General features: G+C 45.3%; 1 protein-coding gene across 2 annotated transcripts in view; it reads left to right on the plus strand.

The window, feature by feature from the left end:
- The window catches only part of MTR4 (RNA helicase, ATP-dependent, SK12/DOB1 protein), a 72,342-nt gene that overhangs the window by 31,203 nt on the left and 13,838 nt on the right, over positions 1-27,301 (plus strand). For both annotated transcript variants that reach the window (XM_086812184.1, XM_086812185.1), the window contains exons 6-8: positions 14,869-14,979; positions 15,081-15,331; positions 16,360-16,483. In XM_086812184.1, the coding sequence (XP_086668310.1) occupies positions 14,869-14,979; positions 15,081-15,331; positions 16,360-16,483 (486 nt within the window). The remainder of the gene's footprint in view (positions 1-14,868; positions 14,980-15,080; positions 15,332-16,359; positions 16,484-27,301) is intronic.

The following is a 27,301-nucleotide window of genomic DNA, read 5'->3' on the forward strand; positions in this document are numbered from 1 at the left end:
AGCGATCCACAATGGTAAAACACTGAGTGTTACGGGATCCAGTGGATGCTGGTAGAGGCCCTACAAAGTCCATAGATATGTCGATAAAAGGTCCGTCGGGGATAGGCAAGGGTTGAAGTAAACCTGCCTTCTTTGAATGGGGAACCTTAACTTTTTGACAAATCTTACAGGCTTGTACATGTGCATAGACATCACGCCTCATCTTTGGCCAATAAAAGGACCGTTCTAATTTCTCGAGGGTACTGTTGATACCCCTGTGTCCTCCAACTAAGGAGTCATGGGCATCATGGAGAAGAGCGGAACGCTTTTCCCGAGTAACACAGAGACGGTTCTTGTAGAACAACCAACCGTTCTGTACTGAATAGTGACCAGGCTCAGAAGTGAGGGCCAAACTATACTGAGTACCAAACTCAGGGGAGTCGACATATTGGTCTTTCATACTATCTAAGTCCTTCCCCGTGATTTCGAGAATGGTAGCTTCTTGGACTGCCTGGATGCTGGACTTTCGACTGAGAGCATCTGCTACTGGGTTATGCTTACCAGGGATGTATTCAATCATACCTCCAAACTGTTGGAAGATTTGACTCCACCTGGCCTGTCGATCACTCCACTGGGCACTTGGCATAGTCTGAAGCCACTTAAGTGCTTGGTGGTCTGTCTTCACTGTGAAAGCCTGTCCATAAAGAAAAGGCTTCCAATGTTTGAGCGCTGTGATCACACCCAAAAGCTCTTTGTCATATACTGAATAATTCTTTTCAGCGACATCCAACTTTCTGCTGTAATATGCCACAGGTCTATTGTCCTGCTGGAGGACTGCACCTATAGCTACATTGCTGGCATCGGTGATGACCTCGAAAGGTTCGTCCCATGATGCTAACTTTAATACAGGTGCTTCTGAGGCAGCTTTCTGGAGTGCACGGAATGCATCAAGTGCCTTACCTGTAACTGAGACTTTCTGCTTGCGAGTCTTCACCCCCTTGAGCAAGTCGGTAAGAGGTGCTGCAAGGTTGGAAAACTGATGCACATGGGTACTATAGGCCTGACAAAGACCTACGAATGAACGGATTTCTTGGGCGGTCTTAGGAATATCCCAATCTAAGATCTCTTGAACCTTTGAGGGGTCCAGTCTAATCCCATCGGAACCGATGATGTAGCCCAAATACTGAACTTCTTTAACACCAAAGATAGACTTTTTGGCGTTTATGTAGAGCTGATTATCTCGCAAAAGTTGCAAGACTTTCTCCACATCTTTCTCATGCTGCTCCGCAGTGGCTGAGAAGACTAGTATGTCATCAAGGAATATGAAAACACACTTCCCAATGTGGACTGCGAAAATCCTAGACATCATCTTATTGAACGTTGCGGGTGCATTTGTAAGCCCAAAAGGCATGACTACGAACTCGTAGTGACCACGTTCTGTCCTGAAAGCTGTTTTTGGAATGTCAGCTTCAAAAATGCGGACCTGATGGTAACCACTCTTGAGGTCGATCTTAGTGAAAAATTTAGCACCGTCTAAACGCTCCAAAATGTACTCTATCCTGGGCATAGGAAACTTGTTCTTGATAGTGAGTTTGTTTAATGCCCTGTAGTCTACACAAAGGCGTGCAGACTTGTCCTTCTTTTGGACAAATAGGATAGGTGCAGCAAATGGGGAGGAAGAAGGCCGAATGAATCCGGCTCGGAGAAGCTCAGATAACTGCTTTTCCAACTCGCCCTCTAAAGTCTTGGAAAGACGATAGGGAAACCTGCTAGGAGGGTCTGATCCAGGGACCAAATCAATGTGATGGTCCTCAAGGCGAGAGGGTGGGAGACTGGGCGGGAGATCGTCCCTAAGCATAATGTCCTGGTGTCTGGATAGGAGGTCTGCTAACTGAGGGACTGAAGATGTAATGGATGCTACTAATGAGGGAGGGTCTGCTTGAGCACGAATATAAAGGAGTGCTCCTTCTGCTCCCTTGCGGATAGCTCGTCGGGCCTGGAGATGCGAAATCAATGGGATGCCAAGAATGCTTCTATCCCCACGAATCATGACAGGCTCAGGAAAACCTTTACAAATAGTAAAAGTGTCCTGCCCCCAATCGGGAATAGGCTCATACTGACGGAACCACTGAATTCCTAAGATCATGTCACACCCTAAAAGAGGGGAGACGATGAAATCCCGTTGAAATGAGGCCTTCTGAACGTCAAAGGCAAACTGCTGTGCCTTCTGGGAAATGTGGGTGCGAAGACCAGGTGTAAACCCGTCCACATCCAAATGATATGGGACTAAAGTGCAGTTCAATTTATTAGCCAACTGGGGAGAGATGGCGTCTTCAGAACTACCCATATCGAAAAGGACTACAAACTGTCGGGCCTGGGCAGAGCCATAAGCTCGGATAAGGCTCTTCTGAGCAGCATCGCTCTCACCCTCCTGCTTAGCATCAAATACCACGGATGGCATAGGATGCATGGAAGGTAAAAGTTGAACTGCATTTGAGGTAGTAGGCGGGGCTGGAGGAGCTGGGGAAGCTGTAGCAACTGTGGCAGAAGGAGCTTTGGCAGCCTGTGCCGCTTGCCATTTGTGGCAATCCTTCTTACCATGCCCTATAATATGACAGAAAAAACATCTATTTTCTGACTGATACTTCTTTTGCTCCTCTGGAGGAAGATAACCTCCAGTAATGCCTGCTTTAGCCTTTTCATCAGGGGTTTTCTTAGGTTCTTTATCCTTCTTACCCCCTGAACTGGAGCTATTACTGCTGTCCTTCTTAGCATCTTTAGAAGATGCGTTACCTTTCCCTGACTGTGCAGCTGATTGCTGCTGCGGGGGTTTGGTACTGGACTGAGATGTCTGCTTGGGCTTGCCCCCGTTGAGCTTCATTTCTTCGTTCTGAGCGAGAGTCAGAGCCCGGTCATAAGTACTTGGTTCAAAGTTACGAACTGTGAACCGAATGTTGGAGTCCAATCCACGAATGAATTGCTCCATCTTGGCCTGCTCAGATAACCCTAACTGCTGTGCTAAAGTAATAACCTTACCGGAAAACTGAAGCACTGGGGAACCGTTCTGTCTGAGTCCATAGAACTCGTCTTTCAGACCGGTCATGTACTGGGGCGGGAGAAATCTGGTCTTCAGGTCATGGACAAAGATGTCCCAGTCAAAGGCTGTGACACCTGTGGCCTGGTCAGTATGAATACTAGACCAATGCTGCCACCAAGTGACTGCCTCACCAGTGAGATGGGGAGCCGCTAAGTGGACTTTGTCTTGTGGGTCTGTGATCCTAGCTAATGGAAAATGAGCATTAAATTGATGAATAAATTGATTAACTGAAGAATGATCACACTTACCATCATACTTGCTGAAATTCGGTTGACTGCGAATGATGGTGGTTGCTGCTGCGGGATGCTGGCTGGTGACACCTATGACTGGGGAGACTGAGGAGAGCTGCTGATACCTCAAGTGTATGGCCTCCTTTTCCCGTTGGTGTTCGAGTAGCATACGTTCTCGATCAAGCTCACGTTGGTGTTCCCGAGCGGCGAGTTCAGCCTGACGCCGGTCTTCGTCGATCCTGCGTTGGGCTTCCTCATAGTCCCGTCTTTCTTCTTTTTCTCTTCTCCTTCGGGCCTCGTCCTCTCTCCTTTGTTGTTCCATCTGAAAGAAGAGGGAGATGTAGTCGGGTGCTGCTGGAGGTGTAGAAGGACGTGCTGCTGCTGCCTCCAAGAGTTGGAGACGCTCCATGAGTAGCTGGTTCTGAGCTCTTAGAAGAGCTATGGTGTCTGCTGTAGGCGGAAGAGCAAGGTCTCCTTCGGGGGAGACGTCTTCCGGCTGATGAGTACTCTCTCCTGTAGACATGATGCTGAAGTCGGTGGTCGTGCCGGAACGCAATCTAACCATCCGAGGATGCCCCCACGCTAGGATACGGTGTGTGTGGACTATCTGAATCTGATACCAATGTGATATGCAGCGGAAGTCTTTGTATTGGTTGATCCTGTCACACAATATGCTCACACCGTCTTCTGTATCCTGAGTTTCGTGAGTTTAGCAATCCATTTCATTTACTTCAAACTTTAAAGAGATGAGAGAGAGATATGAACACTGTACACCAGATTGGGTCCCGAATTACCCACTGAAGGGCCCCCTATCCCGATAACGAGATAGTATTTGCTTTATTACTTTAGAGAGAATGACTTTGGACTGTAGATAAGCCAAACGCAAGATCTCGGAGGATCGGAGTAAGGCTGATCTGTACACTGCTGTAGAAACACCTCGATGACTTGATCTTGAGCCTATGCACTCCTCCCAAGGGCATGAGGAAGGGCTGCACACCTGAGGCTCAAAGAAGAAGAAGGTGGACTGTTCTACACACTGTTAGAATGCTGAAAACACATATGAATGCTGAGTTACCTTCACCAGATGACTGCTGAATGTGTTGATGATGCAGAGAATGCTGGATACTGATGCAAACAGCAGATTCAGGGCTGGAAACTGCTGTGGACTGAATCTTCAAGGCTGGATTCTGCTGTAGACAGAAACGCAGGTGTCTGGAGAGGACTATGGACTGAAACGCAGCAGCAACAGATGGTTTCAGGGCTGGAACTGTACGGCTGGAGCAAAACGCAGGTAGGCTGCTGTGAGGCTGCACCAAAACGCAGGTATGAAGGCTGTTTGCTACTGGTTTTCAGGCGTGGAACTATGATGAACTGTGGGCTGAATATGGGGGACTGTAAGGGACTGAATCCGGGCTGCTTTGGTGCTGAAACAGGCTGATTGAGGGCTGAGGACAAACACCTAGGGCTGGACTGAAGCTATGGTTCTCAAGGGCTGGAGAAGAAAGCTTATGGGCACTAGGGCATGGATTAGTCTTATGCTGAGAGCAAGAGAGAGAGGAGAGCTCTTAGCACAATGAAGACTGAATGAGCAAAAGAGGCTCTAGGCAAGCCTATTTATACTAACTGGAGGTTGGTCATTAATATTTATAAATGCCCAATAATGCAAATAATGATAAATAAATACTAATAAATATGGGAAAAATACCAGATAAATCCCAGTAAATTCCCTAAGGCTTTGGGGATGTTCTAAATGATGCACAGGCATATGTATGCATATTATGCAAGATGCAGAGTGCTTTCTGATGCAAACCCTAAGGCTTCTACTGACTCTACATGCATGAATGATTCTCTCCAAGTGGGTTAAGGGACTTGACTGACTGACTGACCCACTAAGGCTGAGGAATGACCTACGTAGCTCGTGCCTGACTTATCCTGGACTGAGGATGTACAATGGGGTCACGGCATACGACAAATATCATCCTACTGGGTTCTACAACTGTACAAATGATGCACTTCTGATGATGAGCCATCTTGTCACCATGCACTTGGTGCAGAGTGCATGTGACAGAGGCGGTCCATGAGGAGCCCATATCCTGAGACCTAATGGAAACTCATGCATACCATACTCCAAGGTGGCCCTTGAGTGCTAGGTGTCTAAAAAGGACTCTAGGGTGGCCCTCTAGTGCTAGATGTCTTGAGGACTCCAAGGCAAGCCTCGGGTACCTCTGCTATTGCATGCGCGGAAGCCTTGCTGTACTGATCCACAACCCTAAGCTTGATTAAGAACAAGATGCTAACTTAAACATTAAGACAGAGGAGAGAGAAGAAGCGAGAGGTAAGTGTCAGGGTTTTCCATATTTTAATATGGTACAAAAAGGTGGCTTTAATGCTTGTACATGACTTAGGCCTTGGTCAGCCCCATAGGGGTGACCTTGGCCCCTTCTACATAGCTTCTTTTGATGTCTTCTAATGATGTAATGTTGAACTACTGAATGAATAATTGAATTATGCTCTTATGCTTTTATATGTGCTTTGGAAAGTAGTCGGCCAGCTACCAGAGGCTGTCTGGTTACCGTGGACATGGACTCTTTGAATAAACGCTTGAATAATTGCTGCACTTTATTTACCTGCAGGTCTTGCCACCTGTGTTGCCATGCCATGGAACCGGGTGCTTGCTGCACAAGGCCTGCTGCCAGCCGACAGGCCTTCATACACTCCCATGACAATGATGATGATGTGATGCTGCTGGTGATGACAATGATGATGATGATGCTGATGCTAGTGATGGTGGTGACCTAACTACTTATTAACCAAGGATTAATGATGTTCATGCTGAAGATTAAGTCATGGCATGGGCATGCACGTGACATTCCCTTTTACTAAACTCGATGACGAGGTGGACACTCTGTCATCCTTCCTCCTTGGACTTCTAACTTTAAACAGCTACTGACTTTGACATATTGCTTCTGATTTGACTTCTACCTTACTGACTTTGACTTGACTGATCTTTTTGTCTAAACACTTGCGCTCCTGATCTCCATTTCCAGGTCTTGCTGAAGAACTAAGCATCTATTCAGTGTTGTCCCCATGCATGCTTTCCCTTGCCCTTGACATAGTAGTGGGTCACCTGCCTGATGCTAGGCCTCTGAGAGCTTAATGATGTACTGGTTCTGCGTACATACCCTCAGGGAATGCTTCCTCTGGCTTCGCATGTTGGCAGACCACTCCATTTGCTACCTTGCTGCATTCTTCTACTGGAACTGTGCACCTTTCTTGGGACTATGCTTAGTGGGCTGAGCCTGAATGCTCTGAGACCAATGTTGCATGCGCGGAAGCCTTGCTGTAATGATCCACAACCCTAAGCCTAATCAAGAACAAGATGCTAACTTAAACATGATTAAGATAGAGGAGAGCCGACAGGCCTTCATGCACTCCCATGATGATGCTAATGATGATGTGATGCTGTTGATGATAACGATGATGATGATGCTGATGCTACTGATGGTGACCTAACTGCTTATTAACCAGGGATTAATGATGTTCATGTTGAAGATTAAGTCATGGCATGGGCGTGCACGTAACACCTGTGGGGATCCATGTGACTGATGCGATGGAGGTTTGTGACTGTCTTAAAGAGTGCATCCACTACTGTCGGGGTTGCAACAAACTGTATTGGATAATCTGGTGTGGGATTGATGGTTTGCCGCGGATCATACTGGAGAACGTCATGACCTAGGGTCTCTCGACTCGCTACCAATCCTCATCGGATAAATCTGCCCCCAGTAGGTTGCTCCATACATCAAGGTTGGTGTGATGAGGGTGTCAAAAAGCCTTCGTCTTGGGCTGTTGAAAATGTGTAGGGAAGCATTGTCGCTCAAGTAAGCTCAAGGCTGCATATCCCTTCGTCACTCTGGCATGTGTTGCAGGAAGCATGGTGAAGCGTGGGCCACTGAAAGTGACACCAAGGTAGATATAGGATGAGACAATCTCAACAAGATCCCCTCTGTATGTGAAGCTCGATCTGGATGTGAAGAGAGAGAGAGAGAGAGCATCCACCCCTAAAGACCCAATGGGCCTATGAGACCAAAGTGATGCAATAATGTCCATGGCATATCTCATCATGGAAGAGAAAATAAAATGGAAACAAAACAAAACAAATCCAACTCTCCAAGAGTATCAAGCATAGGGCTAATGTGTATGGCCGAGAGGTCTCCCTTAGCTACGTATGTGGAAAGGTAGCTCGAGGGCGATGGAGCATGTCTTGGATGTGGAGCCGATGAGGGGATCGTGGTTGACGTCCGGGGGGCTAGGGGTGTCAGGCACGGTGGAATGCATAGGCCGGGTCCAAGGAAACTCCTCTTGGGCAAGGTGGGTCCAGAGCAGCCCAAGGTGGGTCCACGGGATCCACTATGGGTTTCGTCCTCCTCGTGTCTGTGGAAGAAGCTGGTGATGGTTGGCTAGCGAGGGAGGGGTTGTGATATGCAGCGGAAGTCTTTGTATTGGAAGATCCTGTCACACAAAGGCTCACACCGTCTTCTGTATCCTGAGTTTCGTGAGTTTAGCAATCCACTTTAATACTTCAAACTTTAAAGAGTTGAGAGAGAGAGAGATGAGAACTGTACACCAGATTGGGTCCCGTTACCCACTGAAGGGCCCCCTATCCCGATAACATTCAGGGCTGGAAACTGCAGTGGACAGAAACGCAGACCTGTAGGGAAGCTGATGGACTGAAACGCAGAGGTTCTGAGACTGCTGGACAGAAAACGCAGAGGTACTCTGTTGCTGGACTGAAACGCATGAATGTACTGCTGCTGGACAGAAAACGCAGGCTGGCTGCAGGTTGATTGCTGGCGTTGAACTGAGGCTTGACAGTATGCTGAATTAGAGACTGTAGTGGACTGAATCAGGGCTGCTTTGATGCGGAAAACAGGCTGATTGGAGGCTGATAGCAAGCGCCTAGGGCTGACTGAAGCAAGGGGTTCTCAAGGGCTGGAGAAGCAAGCTTATGAGCTCCAAGGGCTGGATTAGTCTAGGGCTGAAAGCAAGGATGCTCCTAGGGCTGAGGAGAAGAGCTCTTAGCACAATGAAGACTGAATGAAAAACTAGCTCTATGCAAGCCTATTTATACTAACTGGAGGTTGGTCATTTAATAAAGTTTATATTTATAAATGCCCAATAATGCAAATAATGCTAAATAAATACTATTAAATATGGAAAAAATACCAGATAAATCCTAGTAAATTCCCTAAGGCTTCTGGGATGTTCTAAATGATGCACAGGCATATGCATGCATATTATGCAGGATGCAGAGTGCTTTCTGATGCAAACCCTAAGGCTTCTACTGACTCTACATGCATGAATGATTCTCTCCAAGTGGGTTAAGGGACTTGACTGACTGACTGACCCACTAAGGCTGAGGAATGACCTACGTAGCTCGTGCCTGACTTATCCTGGACTGAGGATGTACAATGGGGTCACGGCGTACGACAAATATCATCCTATTGGGTTCTAAAACTGTACAACTGCTGCATATTGGAAGATCCTGTCACACAAATGCTCACACCGTCTTCTGTATCTTGAGTTTCGTGAGTTTAGCAATCCACTTTAATACTTCAAACATTAAAGAGTTGAGAGAGAGAGATATGAGAACTGTACACCAGATTGGGTCCCGAATTACCCACTAAAGGGCCCCCTATCCCAATAACGAGATAGTATTTGCTTTATTTCTTTAGGGAGAATGACTGTGGACTGTAGATAAGCCAAACGCAAGATCTCGGAGGATCGGAGAGTGGCTAATCTGTACACTGCTGTAGAAACACCTCGATGACCTGATCTTGAGCCTATGCACTCTTCCCAAGGGCATGAGGAAGGGCTGCACACCTGAGGCTGAGAGAAGAAGAAGGTGGACTGTTCTACACTATGTTAGAATGCTGAAAACACTTATGAATGCTGTGTTACCTTCACTAGATGACTGCTGCATGTATGGATGATGCACAGAAGGCTGGATGCTGATGCAAACTGTTGATTCAGGGCTGGAAACTGCAGTGGACAGAAACGCAGACCTGTAGGGAAGCTGATGGACTGAAACGCAGAGGTTCTGAGACTGCTGGACAGAAAACGCAGAGGTACTCTGTTGCTGGACTGAAACGCATGAATGTACTGCTGCTGGACAGAAAACGCAGGCTGGCTGCAGGCTGATTGCTGGCGTTGAACTGAGGCTTGACAGTATGCTGAATTAGAGACTGTAGTGGACTGAATCAGGGCTGCTTTGATGCTGAAAACAGGCTGATAGGAGGCTGATAGCAGGCGCCTAGGGCTGACTGAAGCAAGGGGTTCTCAAGGGCTGGAGAAGCAAGCTTATGAGCTCCAAGGGCTAGATTAGTCTAGGGCTGAAAGCAAGGATGCTCCTATGGCTGAGGAGAAGAGCTCTTAGCACAATGAAGACTGAATGAAAAACTAGCTCTATGCAAGCCTATTTATACTAACTAGAGGTTGGTCATTTAATAAAGTTTATATTTATAAATGCCCAATAATGCAAATAATGCTAAATAAAACTATTAAATATGGAAAAAATACCAGATAAATCCTAGTAAATTCCCTAAGGCTTCTGGGATGTTCTAAATGATGCACAGGCATATGCATGCATATTATGCAGGATGCAGAGTGCTTTCTGATGCAAACCCTAAGGCTTCTACTGACTCTACATGCATGAATGATTCTCTCCAAGTGGGTTAAGGGACTTGACTGACTGACTGACCCGCTAAGGCTGAGGAATGACCTACGTAGCTCGTGCCTGACTTATCCTTGACTGAGGATGTACAATGGGGTCACGGCGTACGACAAATATCATCCTATTGGGTTCTAAAATTGTACAACTGCTGCACTTCTGATGATGAGCCATCTTGTCACCATTCACTGAGTGCAGAGTGCATGTGACAGGGGTTGGGGTGGTTGGGGTCGAAGCTCTCTCATGTGTCCTTGTGTCTGCGGAGCTCGAGTAGGCAGAGCCCTAGGGAACGCTGGTCTGGGAAGTCAATGATCCTAGAGACTGGGGCAAATTCCTTATGGAATAGACAGTGAATTCTCCTGGAGATTTCATAGTAGATTGGGCAACGACATATGTAATGCTCCTTTGAGAAAGAAAGAAAGAAAGAAAGCTGTATTAACATCTACTAGAGGCCGAACTCGACCTATGAGACAAATCAATGTACAACTATCAATGTCTTCTGGATGTCCATTAAAAAAAAAAAGACAAACTCGACCTATGAGAGAGAGAGAGAGAGAGAGAGAGAGAGAGAGAGAGAGGAAAATATGCGACTGTAGAGGGGAGAGAGAGTGCTACACGAAGGTGTGTGTGTGTGTGTGTGTGAGAGAGAGAGAGAGAGAGAGAGAGAGAGAGAGAGAGAGAGACCAAAATGCGGATTGATCTATGAAGGTGCTGATTTAGGGTTTGCAGCTACTGATTTAGGGTTTGCAAGTGCTGAATTAGGGTTTTCAGGTGCTGAATTAGGGTTTGAGAGAACGGGTTTTCTTTGCTTTTGTACATGGATTTGGATGACCCGGCTGCTGCTGTTGGTGACATGGCTGCCAATAGCCTTAACATGGATCTTATTGAGGAGATGATCGAGAAGAATGTGGGTTATGCTTTAGATGCCTCGGAGCAACAAAAACGTCAAAGGCTTGATGTTGATGCAAGCTACACTCCGGTGAATGTTGGAGAGAATGCAGAGGAAAGTTCTCAGGTACCTTCTCCGGAGTTTGCATGCTTGCTGCAGATCTCTGGTGAGCTTTTGCAAGAATATGTGAAGGCAAATAGCGTGCAAATGGCTGCAGATCTCTGGTGAGCTTTTACAAGAATATGTGAAGGCAAATAGCGTGCAAATGGCTGCAGTAGATAATGGTGGTGTGACTGATGTATGCATGGAGACTCCTTTGTTGCTACAACAGCTAGCAGATTTTTATGATCGTGCTGCTATCTTCTTCTTTACTGGGCGTATTCTGTTGTTGCCTCGTCTTAGAGCATGGTTGGGCCGCTTGGTGTCGCCTGAGGCACTTGAGGAGATTTATGATGGTCCGAGAGGCTTTTAAAATTCATCTATGTTTTCTTGATGCACCTCATGAATATTTTCACATTCTTTTCTCTATTTTTTCAAAATAAAATATCATGAAAATTTCTCTTTTAGCATAAAATATTTATGCACACATGTTAATTCATTTTTATCTAAATGAATTATATTTATAATTCTTTCGATAATTCTCTATAAAAATTTATATATAACCTTGTTTATTTTTCTGGTAAATGAATAATGCTCTAAACTCCACTTTTAATATAAAATTTATTATGGAGAAATTTATTTTTTAATGATAAAAATTCTGTCATAGTTTTCTCACATTTTCTATAAAATAAGAATACTCAAAGTTCCTCTTTTAGCATAAGATTTAATTTATGAATAAACCTTCATTTTCTAATCATAAAATTTTACCATAGTTTTCTCGCATTTTCTATGAAATGAGAATGCTTAAAATTACACTTTTAGAATAAAATTTACTATACATAAACTTTCATTTTCTAATAATAAAATTTTGTCATAACTTTTTCGTATTTTCTATGAATTGAGAATGTTTCAAAATTACACTTTTAATAGAAAAATTAGTTTATGCATAAATCTAAACTTAAACATAAACATTAATTCATCATAAATCAAGAAAAGCATGGTTTTAAGAGAAAACCCATAAAATAAAATGCTTTCCAAGCATGAGGGAGGTTAGGAAGAAGATTAACACAAAAAAGAGAGTAAACATCATTGTTTTACGCTTACCCTTGGTTTGCTTGATTCTTTACCTTGCAAAAGTTGTGTAGCTCTCAAAGAAAAGGCTTGGCCACCAAGACAAAAGGGTAATCTTCAAGAGAAAAAAAGGTTTAGTGAGGCACTAAAGCTTTACAATGGAGGGCCAATGAAGAGGGGAGAGGAAAATACAGTAAATTAAAAATTACACTAGCATAGAATTACTCTAAGATGAAAATACAAAGGAATAAGTGTCTATTTATAGGTGAGGGAGGCCACCAACCAAGTCCAACTAGAATCTAGAGGCTTTCAGTTTCAGTTTGATCCAATTTGGACAAGTTTTGGACCAGTTAGGTCCACTTTTCTGATCTAGTTTGAAAGAGGAGAGGAGAGATGAAAAATCTCATTTTTTGATTTAAAAATTGGAGTAATGATGGAGATTCTAGGCACCTTCTTCATGAGCTCCACTAACCCTCTTGAGGTGTCAAAATTTTATTTTTTTGCTAATAAATCCTTATTTTTTAACTATTAAGTGTCTGTACTAGTCAACTCTTTATCTTATGTGAGAATTTACTAATTTTTGGTGGATTTTTTTTAATTCTTGCATTTTTCTTATTCCAACACTTGGATTAACCTCATTGGCTCTTTAGAACACTCTTTGGACCTTAATCCATAATTTTCTGAAAATGGGTACCCTTAGACTAAAGTGTGTAATGCACATATTCAATTAATTTCTAATGCATATTAGAAAACTGTTTTTAAACTTCTGTTTCAGGGGATCTCTTTCTATTGACTAGAAGAAAATACTTATCCAAAAATATTTCAGAATTGTATTATCTCTTTCTAGAATATTTTGGGCTGCCAGACTTGTCATCCTTCCTTCTTGGCAACCTTCACTAAAAACCCTGCCATGTCTCTAATTCCACTCCAAATCTGGTGTTGGGATCTTTGCATTTGTTCCACTTTGTCTCCTTGCCTTCATGCCCTGTCTTTGAACATTACAATGATCTCCTTCTTGAGGTTGTTCGTGGCATCTATGCTCCACCCCCCTTGGAACCGTTTTCTCGAGAGCCTTCCCTGGTGTGCCCCAAATGAATTCCGACCCTTAGGTTTGCCATTCCTTCGGGTTTTGGTGACACTGACCAGCCCCATGGGATTTGCACCTTAGCTGTGTTACTCTCCTTGGATCTGTGCCCCTTCTTGGGACACCTTCAGTACTTAGCTTTGCTAAGCCTGATGCTTTGATACCAATGTCACATGCATGGAAGGCTGAAGCTTTGTGTACCTTCTTTTAGCCCAAAGTATGCTGAACAGGAACATAGATGCAAGACACCAACAAAGATAGAGAGAGAAGAGAGCTGTATTTCCAGCAGTAGCTCAGTTGGTAGAAGGGGAGGAGTGTTATCCTAGGGGTCCTGGGTTCGATCCTCGTTGACGGTGGATGTGCACCCTTGTACAAATTGTTGGCTGTGGGGTGTGTGAGTTGTATACACAAGCCGGGTGTAAATATCCATTTCCTATCAATTTCAAGCCTTCCGCAAGTGGCCTTTGGCCTTCCAAAAGGGTACCTAAGATCTGATTCTTGACCTGCACGGTCAGATGACCTTCTACATCCTGGCCTAGCCCTTATGTAGGCTCTTCACATGCCCTTAAACTGGCCAACTTGCTGTTGGCCAGCAGCAGCAAGGTCAAAATCCACCAATAAACGTCATCTGGACTTCCTGACTGCTGTCCCGACCTAATAGGGCTTGTTTTGCATAATCCTGAGCCTTGCTAGTGTCCTAAATATACTGTTTATCGGCTGCCCAAAACAGCAGTTAGCCTGGAGGTTAGACATGTCCATATGTGCACATGACAGCTGGCCGGCAAAATAGATTGAGCTCTATCACTGAGGACCCCTCTAGGGCGCATGAATGGGCCACTAGTGTGGGCGGTGGGAGGATGCATGCCGACTGAAGAAATCTGTAATGACCCTCTAGGAAGTATCATGTGGTATTTGCCTCTCAGTATGCATCCCTATGACGTCTGAGGTGGAGTAAGTACATGCCCAAGCATATCTGATCATCAAATTCCATCACCAGTGCAAGTGGACCAAACCCCCCACGGAAGAGGCAGTGGAATCTCCCCCATATCTCATAGTAGGCCGGGGAGCTAAGCATGTAGTGCACCTCATCTTCCACGTGTCGTGTGGTGCATACTCTGCATATCCGATCCTTGTGTGGGGTATCATTAGCTCTGCCACTATCGACTCGGAGGTGGTGAGAAGACACCTTGAGTTGGTCAATCACGATACGCATGGCATGTGACATATGGATCTGTATGTATCTCGGAATCACAATGAAACCATCCTCGGAGACTCCCAAAAAGTAGTCACTGTAAAATTGGGTTTTCATGTCGCGCTCGGACGAATGAGACACCTATGTCTGATGTATGTAAAGTTGCAGTAGATCCAACTGATGATTCGGGTGATGTCATGCCATGAGAGGTTTAAGAATGGAGAGTCGAGACTACACTTAAACGGGGGGAGATGGTCTTCTGGAGGCGCATCGAAATCTAGATCATGCATCTTTGCTCCAATTCTGATCCATTCCATCTTTAGCCATGTCTACTGGTTCTGTCTCCATGCAATTAGGCCTTGAAAGTTGAAATTTTTATGCTTTTGGAATGACTTTTTTTGGAATGAGAATATGAAGCATTAGCACATAAGCATCTTCTAAAATCACATAAGGACTTGAAAGTTTATAGTGAGTATGGCGTCTTTTATTCCTATCGCTAGGTGGGCCATCTTTTACCATTGCTGAAGCGAGGAATTGGTGTGCATCATTCTGGATTGCTTCCAATTCTCAAAGAAGTGATTGAGATTCTCTTCCAAGAAGGTCTTATCAAGGTATGCTGTCATTATAGTTGTTTGTTTTAAAATCACATTTACTTGTCTCAAGATTTTATGAGTCTTCTCTAAACTTGGCAGTCTTTTCCTTGTCGTTTTAGTGCCTGTTTGCAACAGAAACTTTCAGCATCGGCCTCAATATGCCTGCAAAGACAGTTGTCTTTACAAATGTACGTAAGTTTGATGGGGATAAGTTCCGTTGGATTACTAGTGGAGAATATATCCAGATGAGTGGACGTGCTGGACGGCGAGGGCTTGATGATCGTGGCATATGCATCCTTATGCTGGATGAGAAACTTGAGCCAGCAGTTGCCAAGATGATGGTCAAAGGATCACCTGATCCTTTAAACAGGTACCATAGCATGTGGAAATGATGCTTGTTTGCTTTGCTTTTCCATGTGGGTTTGGATTGTTGATTGGTAAACAAGAAAGTTTACAATGATTATGAGAAGGTCTTGAGTCAGAAACGGTTATTTTACTCTTGCTTGAGGGAAGGATTAGAGAAGGTCAGTCATTCAAGACTCGGCGTTGAAGACCCTTGATGGTTTAGATGGTAAACTCTCTCTGTGTTCACTTATAGATCTGTGATCCATGTGTGCCCTCACTGATTCTTTTTGATCCATCTTGTACGGTTGTGTGAGTCCTTAGTTGTTTTCAATACGTTTGGAGATGGGTTCCCCTAGATTTGAGCTTTCACTGAGCTTTTCTGAATGCCAGTGTCCTTGACTTTGAGTACACTGCTGACCAATGCATGAAAATTAAGATGTCTGGAGAATATTGTATGATTGTTCATCAAAATGTATGTAAACTCTTGAAAAAATGATGCACTGGCCACTGGGAGCCTTTGTTTATAACATGTCTTGTACAGCTTGCTACAAGTCAACCTGTCAATCTTCTACTCTTAAACATTAAATGTTTGAACTCGATGAGGATTTAAAAGGGTTTAAAACATGTTTAGAGACTACTGTTTAGCAAGAAAGTGGACCAACAGGTATTAGAATGAAGCATGTATGAATGATTACACAAGTATGATTGGTGGGTCCTACCATTTTAAACGTTTTCATACTTATCAAACTTTCATCTGGTTGAAGTATAATAAGTATGCTTGCAACTTAGTGCCCTCTTTGGCAACAACATACTATTTTGGGTGGTGTAAGAATTTTCTGTGCTCATGAGTTTTTTCTTTATATTTCTTTTGCCTCCCTGACAGGCTGGAAGCCGTTTTGATCAAGTTTTTTTTCAGTGGATTGGACTTTTCCTTGCAGATGGCTATATGCTATTCTATGCAGTTTTCTTTCTTTAAAATGCAAACAGAGATAGTTTGTAGCTGCTCAAATTTTCATAGCATGTTTATTCATATACTATTATTGTGTGTCACAGTGCTTTCCATCTGAGTTACAACATGTTACTCAACCAGATGCGGTGTGAGGAGAGTGACCCGGAGGCGCTTCTACGCAATTCTTTCTATCAATTTCAGTGTGATCGTGCTCTTCCACAGCTACAGGTGCGGTAATTGTTTTAAAGAGAGAGTTCTTTCAATGTATGCAAAAGACCATAGGGTCTATTGGTCATGTTACAATGTGTCCATGAAGTGACTGAATCATGGGGGGGGGGGGGGGTGGGGGGGGAACACAACTAGAGTTGAAAGAAAAAACAGCCATGTAAGTGCTGGTGGTACATACACCAGTGCTACAATGATTTAGTGTAAGGGGATCAAAGTGGATCCTCGATATCTATGACTGTAAAGGCTCTTGTTGTCCTGCCTGCGGAGGGGCACTCCTGTATTTCTGGAGGATCCCTCATATCTGAAGCTGGCGGGCGGAGCATCTCCTCAGAGCAGTGGGTCTCGAGCGTCTAGCTCCCTACACCTGGATCGCTCTGTTTAAGGAGATGCCTGGGAGGTGGGGTGGCGCTTGTGGCACTTGGGCTGTTAGTGTGCACTTCCTAGTCTGTCGAGTAGGGGCCTCTGGGTCAGAGCTCTTTCGTGGTTGTCGGTGGGGGCCTCCATCCTCGGTCGGATGAAAGAAACTCGTGATGGGGGGGGCTGTGAGGTGTGTGGGTTTGCATCTGTGCCTCTCTGCATAGCTGATCTCTGTGGTGATGCAGCTCCAACAGGTAGAGTCCCAGGCATGGCTGGTCTGGTAAATCTATGACCCGAGACAGTTGGCCAAATCCCTCCCTGAAGGGGAAATGAAACCTTCCGTGTATCTCATAGTACACTGGGCATCTGAAAAGCTAGTGCTTTTCCGTCTTGAGCTCTAGTGAACAGTCAGCAGATCCTGTCCTTCCTGGCAATGCCCTTGGCACGCTTGGTCTCCACCCGTAGGCAATGTGATGAGACTCTGATCTGGCCAGTCCCGATAGAACTGCATCTTTGCAGGAAGCTGCAGTGAGTCCAGCCATGTAATGTGGGTCTTTAGCCTGAAGAGGTCGGCGCAAATGAGTTGGTTGATGTCTTGTTGTGTGAGAGGTAATAGAGGTGCGTCCAAGCTGTAGTTGAATGGGGAAGGCGATCTTTATGAAGCCCGTGTGAGAGGATCCATTGTGTGACCCTGGCATATAACAAACCCTAACATGTCTTGGCTAGTTGCCTAGATGACTCTAATGCTTGGTTGGGGAACCTGGCTCTATCCAGGGCATAGTTGTATTCCGTATCCGTACTCATCCAATGAGTACCCTCAGTACGTTCCGTACCACTCCATACGTGCCGTACCTCGTACGGATAAGGTCTTCGTACCGAATATGAGGTTCAATGTACAACACTTATTTGGCCCGTTTTTTAATTATTTTAGTCAGTGGTCATTGCTCAGTAGTTAATAGATTAGTTTTCATTTCAATATTACCATTGTCTTTCATGCTATTTTTGTATGGATGCTAGATATTTCTTATTTTATATACATACATACATACATAGTAAAAAACGTGAACGTACTTAAAGTACTTATCTTGATGCATATTTTACGTACTCGCACCGTACACGTACCATACTGCACCGTACCTAAAGTACTCAACCACTATGGTCCAGGGTGTAGATGGGGTATATGAAAGTCACTGTTTGGAAGAGGGCATTAACTACCAAGGGGGCTGCTCCAAACTCTGCAATAATAAAGGGGTGGGGTATTGAGGTCTTACTCTGAATCGAATGTCATGACCTGCAATCTGTATCCTCCTCCAGTCATCCGCCCTGAGGTTTGGTCTCCAAAAGAAAGCCCCATACATAACAGCAGGTAGAGTAGGTCTTCTAGAACCTGCCTGTCCCCTAGCAGTGTGCCCATGTCCCTTTCCAAAGGCGCTGGCCTTTGACTTAAGCACTGATCCGTAGAGTTTGGCCAATGTGTGGCCAATCATGATGGTGCAACATTTTTTTGGATCTAATGGGTCCCCGGCCTTATGGATGGGTACAATGGTGTTACTAGAGCATGATGGTGGCAAGCCATGGCAAAGAGCTATGTTAAACATATTAGAGTATCACAAGAAGGGGGCCATAGTGTCAAGCATGAGTGATGCTCAGCTAGTAAGTCCTTGTGGTCCTTGGATTTCCCATGCTGGAGTTTATGAATGGCCTTAGTAACATTTTGTATGGTAAAGAGGGTGGTGGAGGTGGGGCGAGGGATGTGTGACATATGAGTGGGAGTGGGACTGGGGGGGTGGTAGAGCTTTTGGGCATGTCCAACATGCCAAATGGTCAGATCAATGATGGGGGTGGGATGCCTGTGTTCAGGAATTTTCCACCAAGCTTTTGTACTATTGTCACTCAAAAAGGATCGATAGAAGTCATCCTTGTACTTCACAAAAAATGACCATTTTTTATGACGGGGTAGGCATTGGAACGTCTTGTGTTTGGTGTGGAGTGATTTGTCCTGTTGAGAGAGAGAGATGAAGACCCAAAAGGTCTCGATGAGTAGATTCCAAATGTGCAATCTCCCCCAACTTTTGATTTGATTTGCAAAAATTTCACCATGAGCCCATTTTTCTAGAGAGAGGAGGTGTGGAAATCCTTAAGGGGCAAAAATGAGAGTCCATATTTCCCCTAATCACACACACACACACACACACAACACAACACATTATAACAAAGAGCTACATATATAAGTGAGAGGTCTCCTCAAAGACAAAGAGAATAAAAGAGATGTAGCATAAACAACCTCAAGCAAGAGGGATGACAGACAACGTGTGGGCATATACTACTAAAACCAAGTACTTCTATATGAAGTTGTTACATGTGATCCATGAGTAAACTGGAAGTCAAGACAACATGAAAAAAGAAAGACTAGTCTTGCCGAAACAAAAATACAGGGCCAAATAAGCCCTGAAGTAATATACCGGGCAGCAGAAGAGCCTCATGTGTCCGAGTTCATAATATGTGGTCCTCGTCACTCACGGACTAAGTATCTGGCCTCGAGTTCTACTACTTGTGGGGGTGCCTCTGTCTATTGCTGAAGCAAGTCCCAAATCTAGAGGGTTTGGGTCTCTAGGACCGGGGATGCCTGAAGTACAATATATTGGGCAGCAGAAGAGCCTCATACGTCCGAACTTGTAATATGTGGTCCTCGTCATGGACCGAATATCTGGCCTTGATGTCTACTACTTGTAGGGTTGGGTGCCTCTCTCTCTTGCTGAAGCAAGTCCCAAATCTAGAGCTGTTGGGTAGAGGGTTTGGGTCTCCAGGACCGGGGATGCTTTTAGGTATTTCGGAGTCTCGTGTGTGTGTATCCATGTGTATACTGCCCCCAGAGAGTTATGTGTTCATTTGTATGTGTGTAACCTTATTCATGTATATGTGTGTGTGAACACCTTCTTAGGTGTGAAGTTGTGAACACACTCTTATAACTGGATATGATAAGTGTATGACATGTGTCATATGCTTATATGTGTATGTGAGTCAAAAGATAAAGTTTGCAACCTATAAATGTACTCGGTGTACTTCAGAACATATCAATCAATCTACATTGGGTCATGCAATCATCTCTCTCTAGAGCATTAAGTTTCTCTCTGGCCAAGCTATATGCCTCTATTCTTGAGCAGGAGTTGAGCAGATGGGCAGAGAGACAAGGGGTCCGAGCTCAGGAACAGGCCGGTTTCAGGAGGAGATTCTCTACTTTGGATCATATCTTTACCCTCAGGGCTATCATTGAGGAGGGCAGAGCACATGGGAGGAGGATCTACTGTGGCTTTGTGAATTTCCGCAAGGCCTTTGACACAATGCCCAGAGCTAGACTGATGCGCAGGCTGCAAGACTTGGGGGTTCCATGTGAGCTCATTTGGGGTATTATGGCACTTTATGAGACAGTAGTTGGGCAGGTGCGGACTTCAGAGGGTCTCTCCCAACCAGTACACTCCACTATAGGGGTGAAACAGGGCTGCCCGCTCTCTCCGACTCTATTTGGACTATACATTGATGAGATCTCTGATTATATTGGGACACGAGGGGACAGAGGAACCCAGTTGGCTGGCACTTGGATACCCCTGCTCTTATATGCTGATGATATTGTGCTTATAGCAGACTCACCAGAGGGTATGCAGAGGCACTTGGATACTTTACATGCTTATGCACAGGACAGTCGGCTCTCAGTTAACCTTGGTAAGACCAAGGTTATGGTGTTTAACACTACAGCTCAGTGGGTTTGGAGATCAGCGCCTATTCACATATGGGCAGGAGACAGTGGAGTATGTTGACTCATACACATATCTTGGAGTGGTGTTCACTGGGCCCACATTTTGCACAGCATATAGGGTTGCACATGGCTTGCATAGCAGTCATCTTAGCAGTCAGTCCTGCATACATGTTACCCATGAACTCTCAGGGAAGAAAGACATCCATCATCAAAGGAGGACATAAGTTTTGGACTTCAACTGGCAGCAGCAGGGGGTTTCTCTTCCACAAAAGACGGAAGTTTGCTCCAACATCGCCTCAGGAGGTTCAGAGCTTCAGGTACGACGGAGATGGTAGGTGAAAGGTTTCCACAAGCATGTTAGGGGTGACTAAGGTATTTGCCATTCAGTTCCCGCAGTACATGGAGTCTTGGCTCAAAGGATTTCACTCTTGCAGACGGCCTCAGTCCCAGCAGAAGACAGAAGGGGGCAGTGGTTCGGAGGAGAAGGATCACAGAGGAGTCGAAGGTTGCCAGGTTTATCACCCAGCAACAGTTTAGCAGCGGGGAATGTCACGTGCACACCAGTCAGGTGTACAGTGACATGGCATCATTTAGCATCATTAGCATCATCAGGATTTTATCAGGTATTTTATTCTGGCATTTATGCAATTTTATAGGTATTTTTCTGGCATTTATGGGGCAGCCGACAGCATTTTGTGGACATGGCATCTGGCCGACAGCCCTTATGCTGGCCGACCAACAGCATGTTTGCATATATATGCAGGCGCCTCTCCATTCAGCAATACCAAGTCCATCATTCAGCATTCAGCACTCAGTCCCGCAGCGTTTCTACTCCAGAAGGGCTGAGAACATCATCGCATATCAGTTCAGCAGTGTGTTCTCCAACGCATGTCCTCCAGGAAGCCTTGGGAGCAGCATTTCCAGCAAACGCATCATCATCAGCATCAAGCATTCAGCAAACGCATTCAGTCCAGCCATCAGATCTGCAAACGCATCTGCGTTTCATCATCAGATCAGCAGTTCATTCATCATTCAGTATATTCAGCATATAGGCAGCATATTCAGCAGTACAGATCCATTTGGATCTCATTGTAACATCATTCATTCATCTAATATAGCTGCATTGCATTGACACCTATCTGTCTGTCTCTTAAACATCATTAAGTGCAGTTAAGTGTAGACTAAGGTTGTGATTACTACGGTCATAAGCTCTCACATGTCACAATTTAGTTGGACACTAGGAGGACATGGCTAGAGCCCTCACAGGAGTTGGGGACGAAGATGGCTTTCTATAGAGACCATCTTCTCCGCACCATTGAGGATGGCTTTATACTTAGACCTGAGGTGCGCCATTGGGCACTTCCACACCTCTTCACATCAGTTAGAGATAGAGACAGGCAGATTTAGAGGCATACCTCCAAGGGACAGGATTTGTCAGATTTGTTGGATAGAGCCAGAGACGGAGGAGCACTACATCTGTCGCTACACAGCATATTATGAGATTCGAGGGCACTCCCATTGCCTTTTCAGAGAGGGATTTGGACCACTGGCTAGAGTCATGGACTATTGTGATCAGCGATGCTTGGGTTTTTATCTCCTGGAGATCCGCAGGCTTAGAGAGTCCATTATCAAGAGCAGACGCCCGACTGGCAGGGAGTCCACACAGAGACAGATTACTGACTTCTTTAGAGGGACTACCCGGGAGGACACATAGCCGACAGCCCAGCAGTGGGCACCCCGTGGGACTCTAGTTGAGAGAGCTATCCAGTTGGGCAGATCTAGACGCCCGAGGGTTCGCGGATCCTCACATCGGAGACGGTGCCTACATCGGAGGATTCAGAGCATCATTGCGAGGCATTGGGCTCGTCCGACCAGGCATCTCACTATGGCAGACCAGGCCTCTTTGATCTTTGTAATGCATCACATGTGTGTGTAGCTAGCATGCTTGCATAGATCTATGAAACCCCAACTCATCTCTCCTTCTCTCACTTCTATCTCCCTGTGCTATATAGCTTGTATGATTGTCTTTCTTGTTGAATGCCCTTTGCTCCTCGTAGAAAGAAAGATATATTAAGCGTCTACTAAAGACCCAATGGGCCTATGAGACCAAAGTGATACAATAATGTCCATGACATATCTCATCATGGAATGGAAAATAAAACAAAAAGAAAACATAAACATAGCTATCTCACTGGGGTGATACAAAACTGTCCATGGAAACTCATCATGGAATACTAAGAACATAGAAACATCAGAGCAACATCAGCTCCGAGTAGATGGTATACCACTCTCCAAAATGTCAAGCATGGGGCTAATGAGTATGGCCGAGAGGTCTCCCTCAGCTATGTCACGTGGAAAGGTAGCTTGATGGCGGTGGAGCATGTCCTGGATGTAGAGCTGATGACGTGATCGTGGCCGACGGGGGGGGGGGGGGGTGAGGCCGTCGGGCACGTTGCAGTGCAGAGGCTCGGTCCGAGGTAACTCCTCTCGAGCGAGGTAGGTCCAGAGCAGCTCGTGGAGGGTCCACAAGATCCACTATGTCGGTGTCCTCCACCTCCTGGGTTCGGAAGAAACTGGTGATGGTTGGCTGGCGAGGGAGGGGGCGGGGTGGCTAGGGCCGAGGCTCTCTCAAGAAGGTGTCCCTGTGTCTGCGGACCTCAAGCAGGAAGAGGCCCAGGCAACGCTAGTGCTGGAAGTCAATGATCCTGGAGAGTGGACCGAATCCCTCACAAAATAGACAGTGAAACCTCCTACGGATCTCATAGTATATTGGGCAGCGGCATATGTAATGGTCCTCCGTCTCAACCTCTATGTGGCATAGTCGGCAAATCCTCTCCTCTTTGGGTCTCTATATGAGCTTCCTGGCTCTGAAGATGCGCTTAGCTCTACCTGTCTCCACTCTGAGGTGGTGGGATGAAACCCGTATCTGGCCAATCGCAATCCGCATGGCATGGGACATGTGAACACTCAAGTAGCCCGGCTACTGGATGAATCCATCCTCAGTGAGTGTGAGGAAGTGATCTTTGTAGAAGTGCATCTCCGTGGGGAGCTCCGGAGGTGTGATCCATGTGCAACGTGTGTAGAGGTTGAGAAGATCTAACCGGATAACCCGGTTGGTATCCTTGTGAGACAGCCGGAGAAAAGGGGAGTCCAAACTGTACTGAAGGGGCAAGTGCTCAGGTGAGGATGGGCTTGCGGTTCCCTTACTTCTTCCTCATTGGGATTTGATGAAGTTCGGCTTTCGAGCGGCCTTAAATGTGATCATGATTTCTGGATCTATACCAAAGAGATTGGCAGAGGGCTTGATTCACTTGATCCCCAAGGAGGGAGGCGATAGGTTGGAGATTCACCAGTGGTGACCTATCAACCTCTTGGGAAAAACCTACAAAATTCTAGCCAAAACCATCAGCTGTTGACTACAGCCCCACCTCCTAGATCTGATCCATGGCATGCAGACATGCTTCATGTAGGATAGGAGCATCCTGGATAACATCTTCACCTTCTGGGAGGTGATCGCCATGGCCCGTGTACGTCACTGGGACTTAAAGGTTCTCCTTATGGATTTCGAGAAAGCTTGCAACAGGGTGGATTGGGGCTTTCTCGAGGGGATTATGTGCAGGATGGGCTTTCCCATCACTTGGATCCGAGGTGTCTCCGCCCTCTACTTGGCCTCTCATAGTCAGGTCCTTATCCAGGGTGCTTGGGGTGACAGGTTTCGCTGGGGACCACATTCATTCTGCTCTTTACTAGTCTCCTCCTCCAGTCCAGCTCTGCTCCTCCAAAGCAAAGTTCCATAGCAAGCTTTCCCAAATCTCGCTTTATCTGGCCATTGAGATGGTAAGTTTTCCTCCCAAACTTGTGGATAAACCTCATGATGTGCATGGCAATTTCATACATATCCACTCTCTGGCAAATATCAAGCCCAAGAGCTCATTCACCAAGGAATGATACATGCCAAAACTGGTCCATTGACTTAACGCTATGAAACAATAGAAAATAAGTACAAACCTAATCATAGCTCTCAACTGGTATTTAGGCCTTTGCATCCTCAATATTCTCTGGATATTTGGCAGCCACATGATCCTCGCTCCTACACCTGAAACACTTTCCATCATGTATGTACTCATCATACTGCTGTCTAGACAGCCCAAGTCCTTGACATTTCCCCCGGCTTAGTATCCGAGCCATCCTCAAAAGTGCACGCCCACGGGGTTTTCAACACCCATCTTGTTGGCAATAGCTTCCAATGTCACATCTTGTGCAACAGGCTTAGCCTTGGATTCCAAGACTATCTGTACATCTGGATTATCCCTCAAAGTCCTAAGCTTCGCCAACTCACGCAGCAAGGCGTCAAAGTCGGTAGCTTCTGTCTTGATCATGCTGCTCTACAAGTCACATGGCTGGTCATAATGATCTTATCAAGTCCAGTCAAAGGATTCCAAGCCTTGAACCATTTCTTGGGAACCATGCTTTGATACAAATGTAATAGAGCAGATTGTATCTTGAAATCAATTAACCATAAACAAGATTAAGATCACTAAAAGCAACACATTCAAGAACAACTGAAATATGTGCACGGTACTCCACACTAGGGGCCAAGGATGGCTGACCCTTGCTTTAGTTTATATTACCAAAAGGAGTCTGCTTCAAATACAAATCTCGGGTGCTCGGGGTTCACCACCAGTCTGCACCTGACTATTCCAAGTCCATACTACAAGCAATGAATACAATCAAACAAGATACCGTTTTTAGATCCTTCCGCCGCACGTAAGTAGTCCAAAGAGAAGTGTCACAAACTCTCCCGTAATCCACATTGTATGTGGAGTCTTCAAATATGAGGCTGAGAGAGGGGCTGTTTGGGACTGTTCTAGACTAAATATGAATACTGAAAATGAATATGAATGCTGCGTTTTACCTTCACCAAGTGGCTAGAGCAAAACGATGAGATGATGAATGTTGAAAACTTTATGGATGCAGAAAACGCAAGGTGGACTGTAGGCTGAATGCTGAATTGATGCGTTCTGCTAATGCAAGATGGCTGAATGCTCATGCGTTGATGTGCCTATTGCTGTAGGAGGAAAATGCTGAGAGAAGATGGTTGAAACTGCAATCGCTTATGCTTCTAGTGCTGAGGATGACAAGCGCTTGAATGCTCCTTTGCTGAATATGATGAATGAATGGCTGAATATGCAAGTACTCTATTTATATGGACACCATAAGCCAGTTGGTTGGCTACTGAGCTGGCCGACTGCTCATGTCCACCATAAATGCCTAAATGATGTGTAAAATGCTGAAAATGATGAGAAAAATACCAAAAAGATCCTAGTAAATATCCTAATAAATACTAGATGATATCTGGGGTGTTTGCCATGGTCTAGATGCAATGGATGAATGATGTGCAATGTGCAGAATGCTTTTTGATGCAAACCCTAAGGTTTCTACTGACCGTATATGCATGAACGCGTCTCTTTAAGTGGGTTAAGGGACTTAGATTGACTGAGTGACTTGCTATGGCTGAGACTGACCTACGTAGCTCGTGCCTGGAGTGAGGATTACAATGGGGTCACGGCGTACGACAAATATCATCCTGAATGGAACTAATATTGTTACAATGTTGCACTGATGATGATGAGCCAGTTTGTCACCATGCACTACAGTGCAGAGTGCATGTGACATTCCCTTCTCCTTAGCTTGGCGGCCGGTTCATGGCTTCCAAGTAGTCCGCCAACAACTGGGGGTACTCTTGAAAGAACTCCTCGTCTAGTCATACGGCTTCGTGGGTGCCTCGATCTCGGAATTTCGTATAGAGCTTATGTATCCGTCGACCGGAACCATGCTTCCAACGATGAAAAAGGATCTGCTCGGACTCGATGACTTCGGCTTCGTCTACCACGTTTGGCTGCTGTTCATCTGAAATATCAAACACTTCTAGTCCAACATATGGTTTTAGCCAAGAAACATGGAAAACATCATGCATCGTCCAAGTGTTAGGCAATTTCAACTTCATGGAGACATCACTTAACTTTTTGACTATTTGGGAAAGGTCCAAAACTACGGAATGAAAGCTTGGGACAACGTTTACCCACTTGTTTCAATCTTTGTTTCATGATGCGCAGATAGACCCAATCCCCTTCCTTGAAGTGGACATCTCGTCTAGACTTATTTGCCTGTCTGCTATATGCTTCCTGTGCTTTGATCAAGCGGTCCTTGACTGACTCAATGATCTCGAAAAATGCTTCTGTGGTTTTATTAGCCTTTAGAGATGGAGACACCAATCTGCTTCATATGGAGTCCGTCCAACACTAGATAAATGAGTATCGTTCAAGATAGCTTGGACCAATGGAAGATAATGTTCCCATTTGGACTGCTGGTCATGACAATATGACTTGAGAACATCAAAGGCCAACTGGTTATATATTTCTATTTGGCCGTCTGTCTGCGGATGGAATGCACTAGACAACTACAACTTAGTTGCGAAGTTTTTGGATAATGTCCTCCAGAAATGCGAGGTAAACTTGGAATCTCTATCTGATGTAATGGTGCTAGGCAAACCACAAATTGGGTACCAATGCTTGAGAAATAGACGGGCTACGTCCTTCGCCTGTGGCCGTATGCTTGCATGGGATGAGCATGCAGAATTTACTGAAGCGATCCACAATGGTGAAACACTGAGTGTTACGGGATCCAATGGATGCTGGTAGAGGCCC

Source organism: Cibotium barometz, chromosome 18 (assembly GCF_041138505.1).
Source record: "Cibotium barometz isolate CiBa-2024 chromosome 18, ASM4113850v1, whole genome shotgun sequence".
Lineage (NCBI taxonomy): Eukaryota > Viridiplantae > Streptophyta > Polypodiopsida > Cyatheales > Cibotiaceae > Cibotium > Cibotium barometz.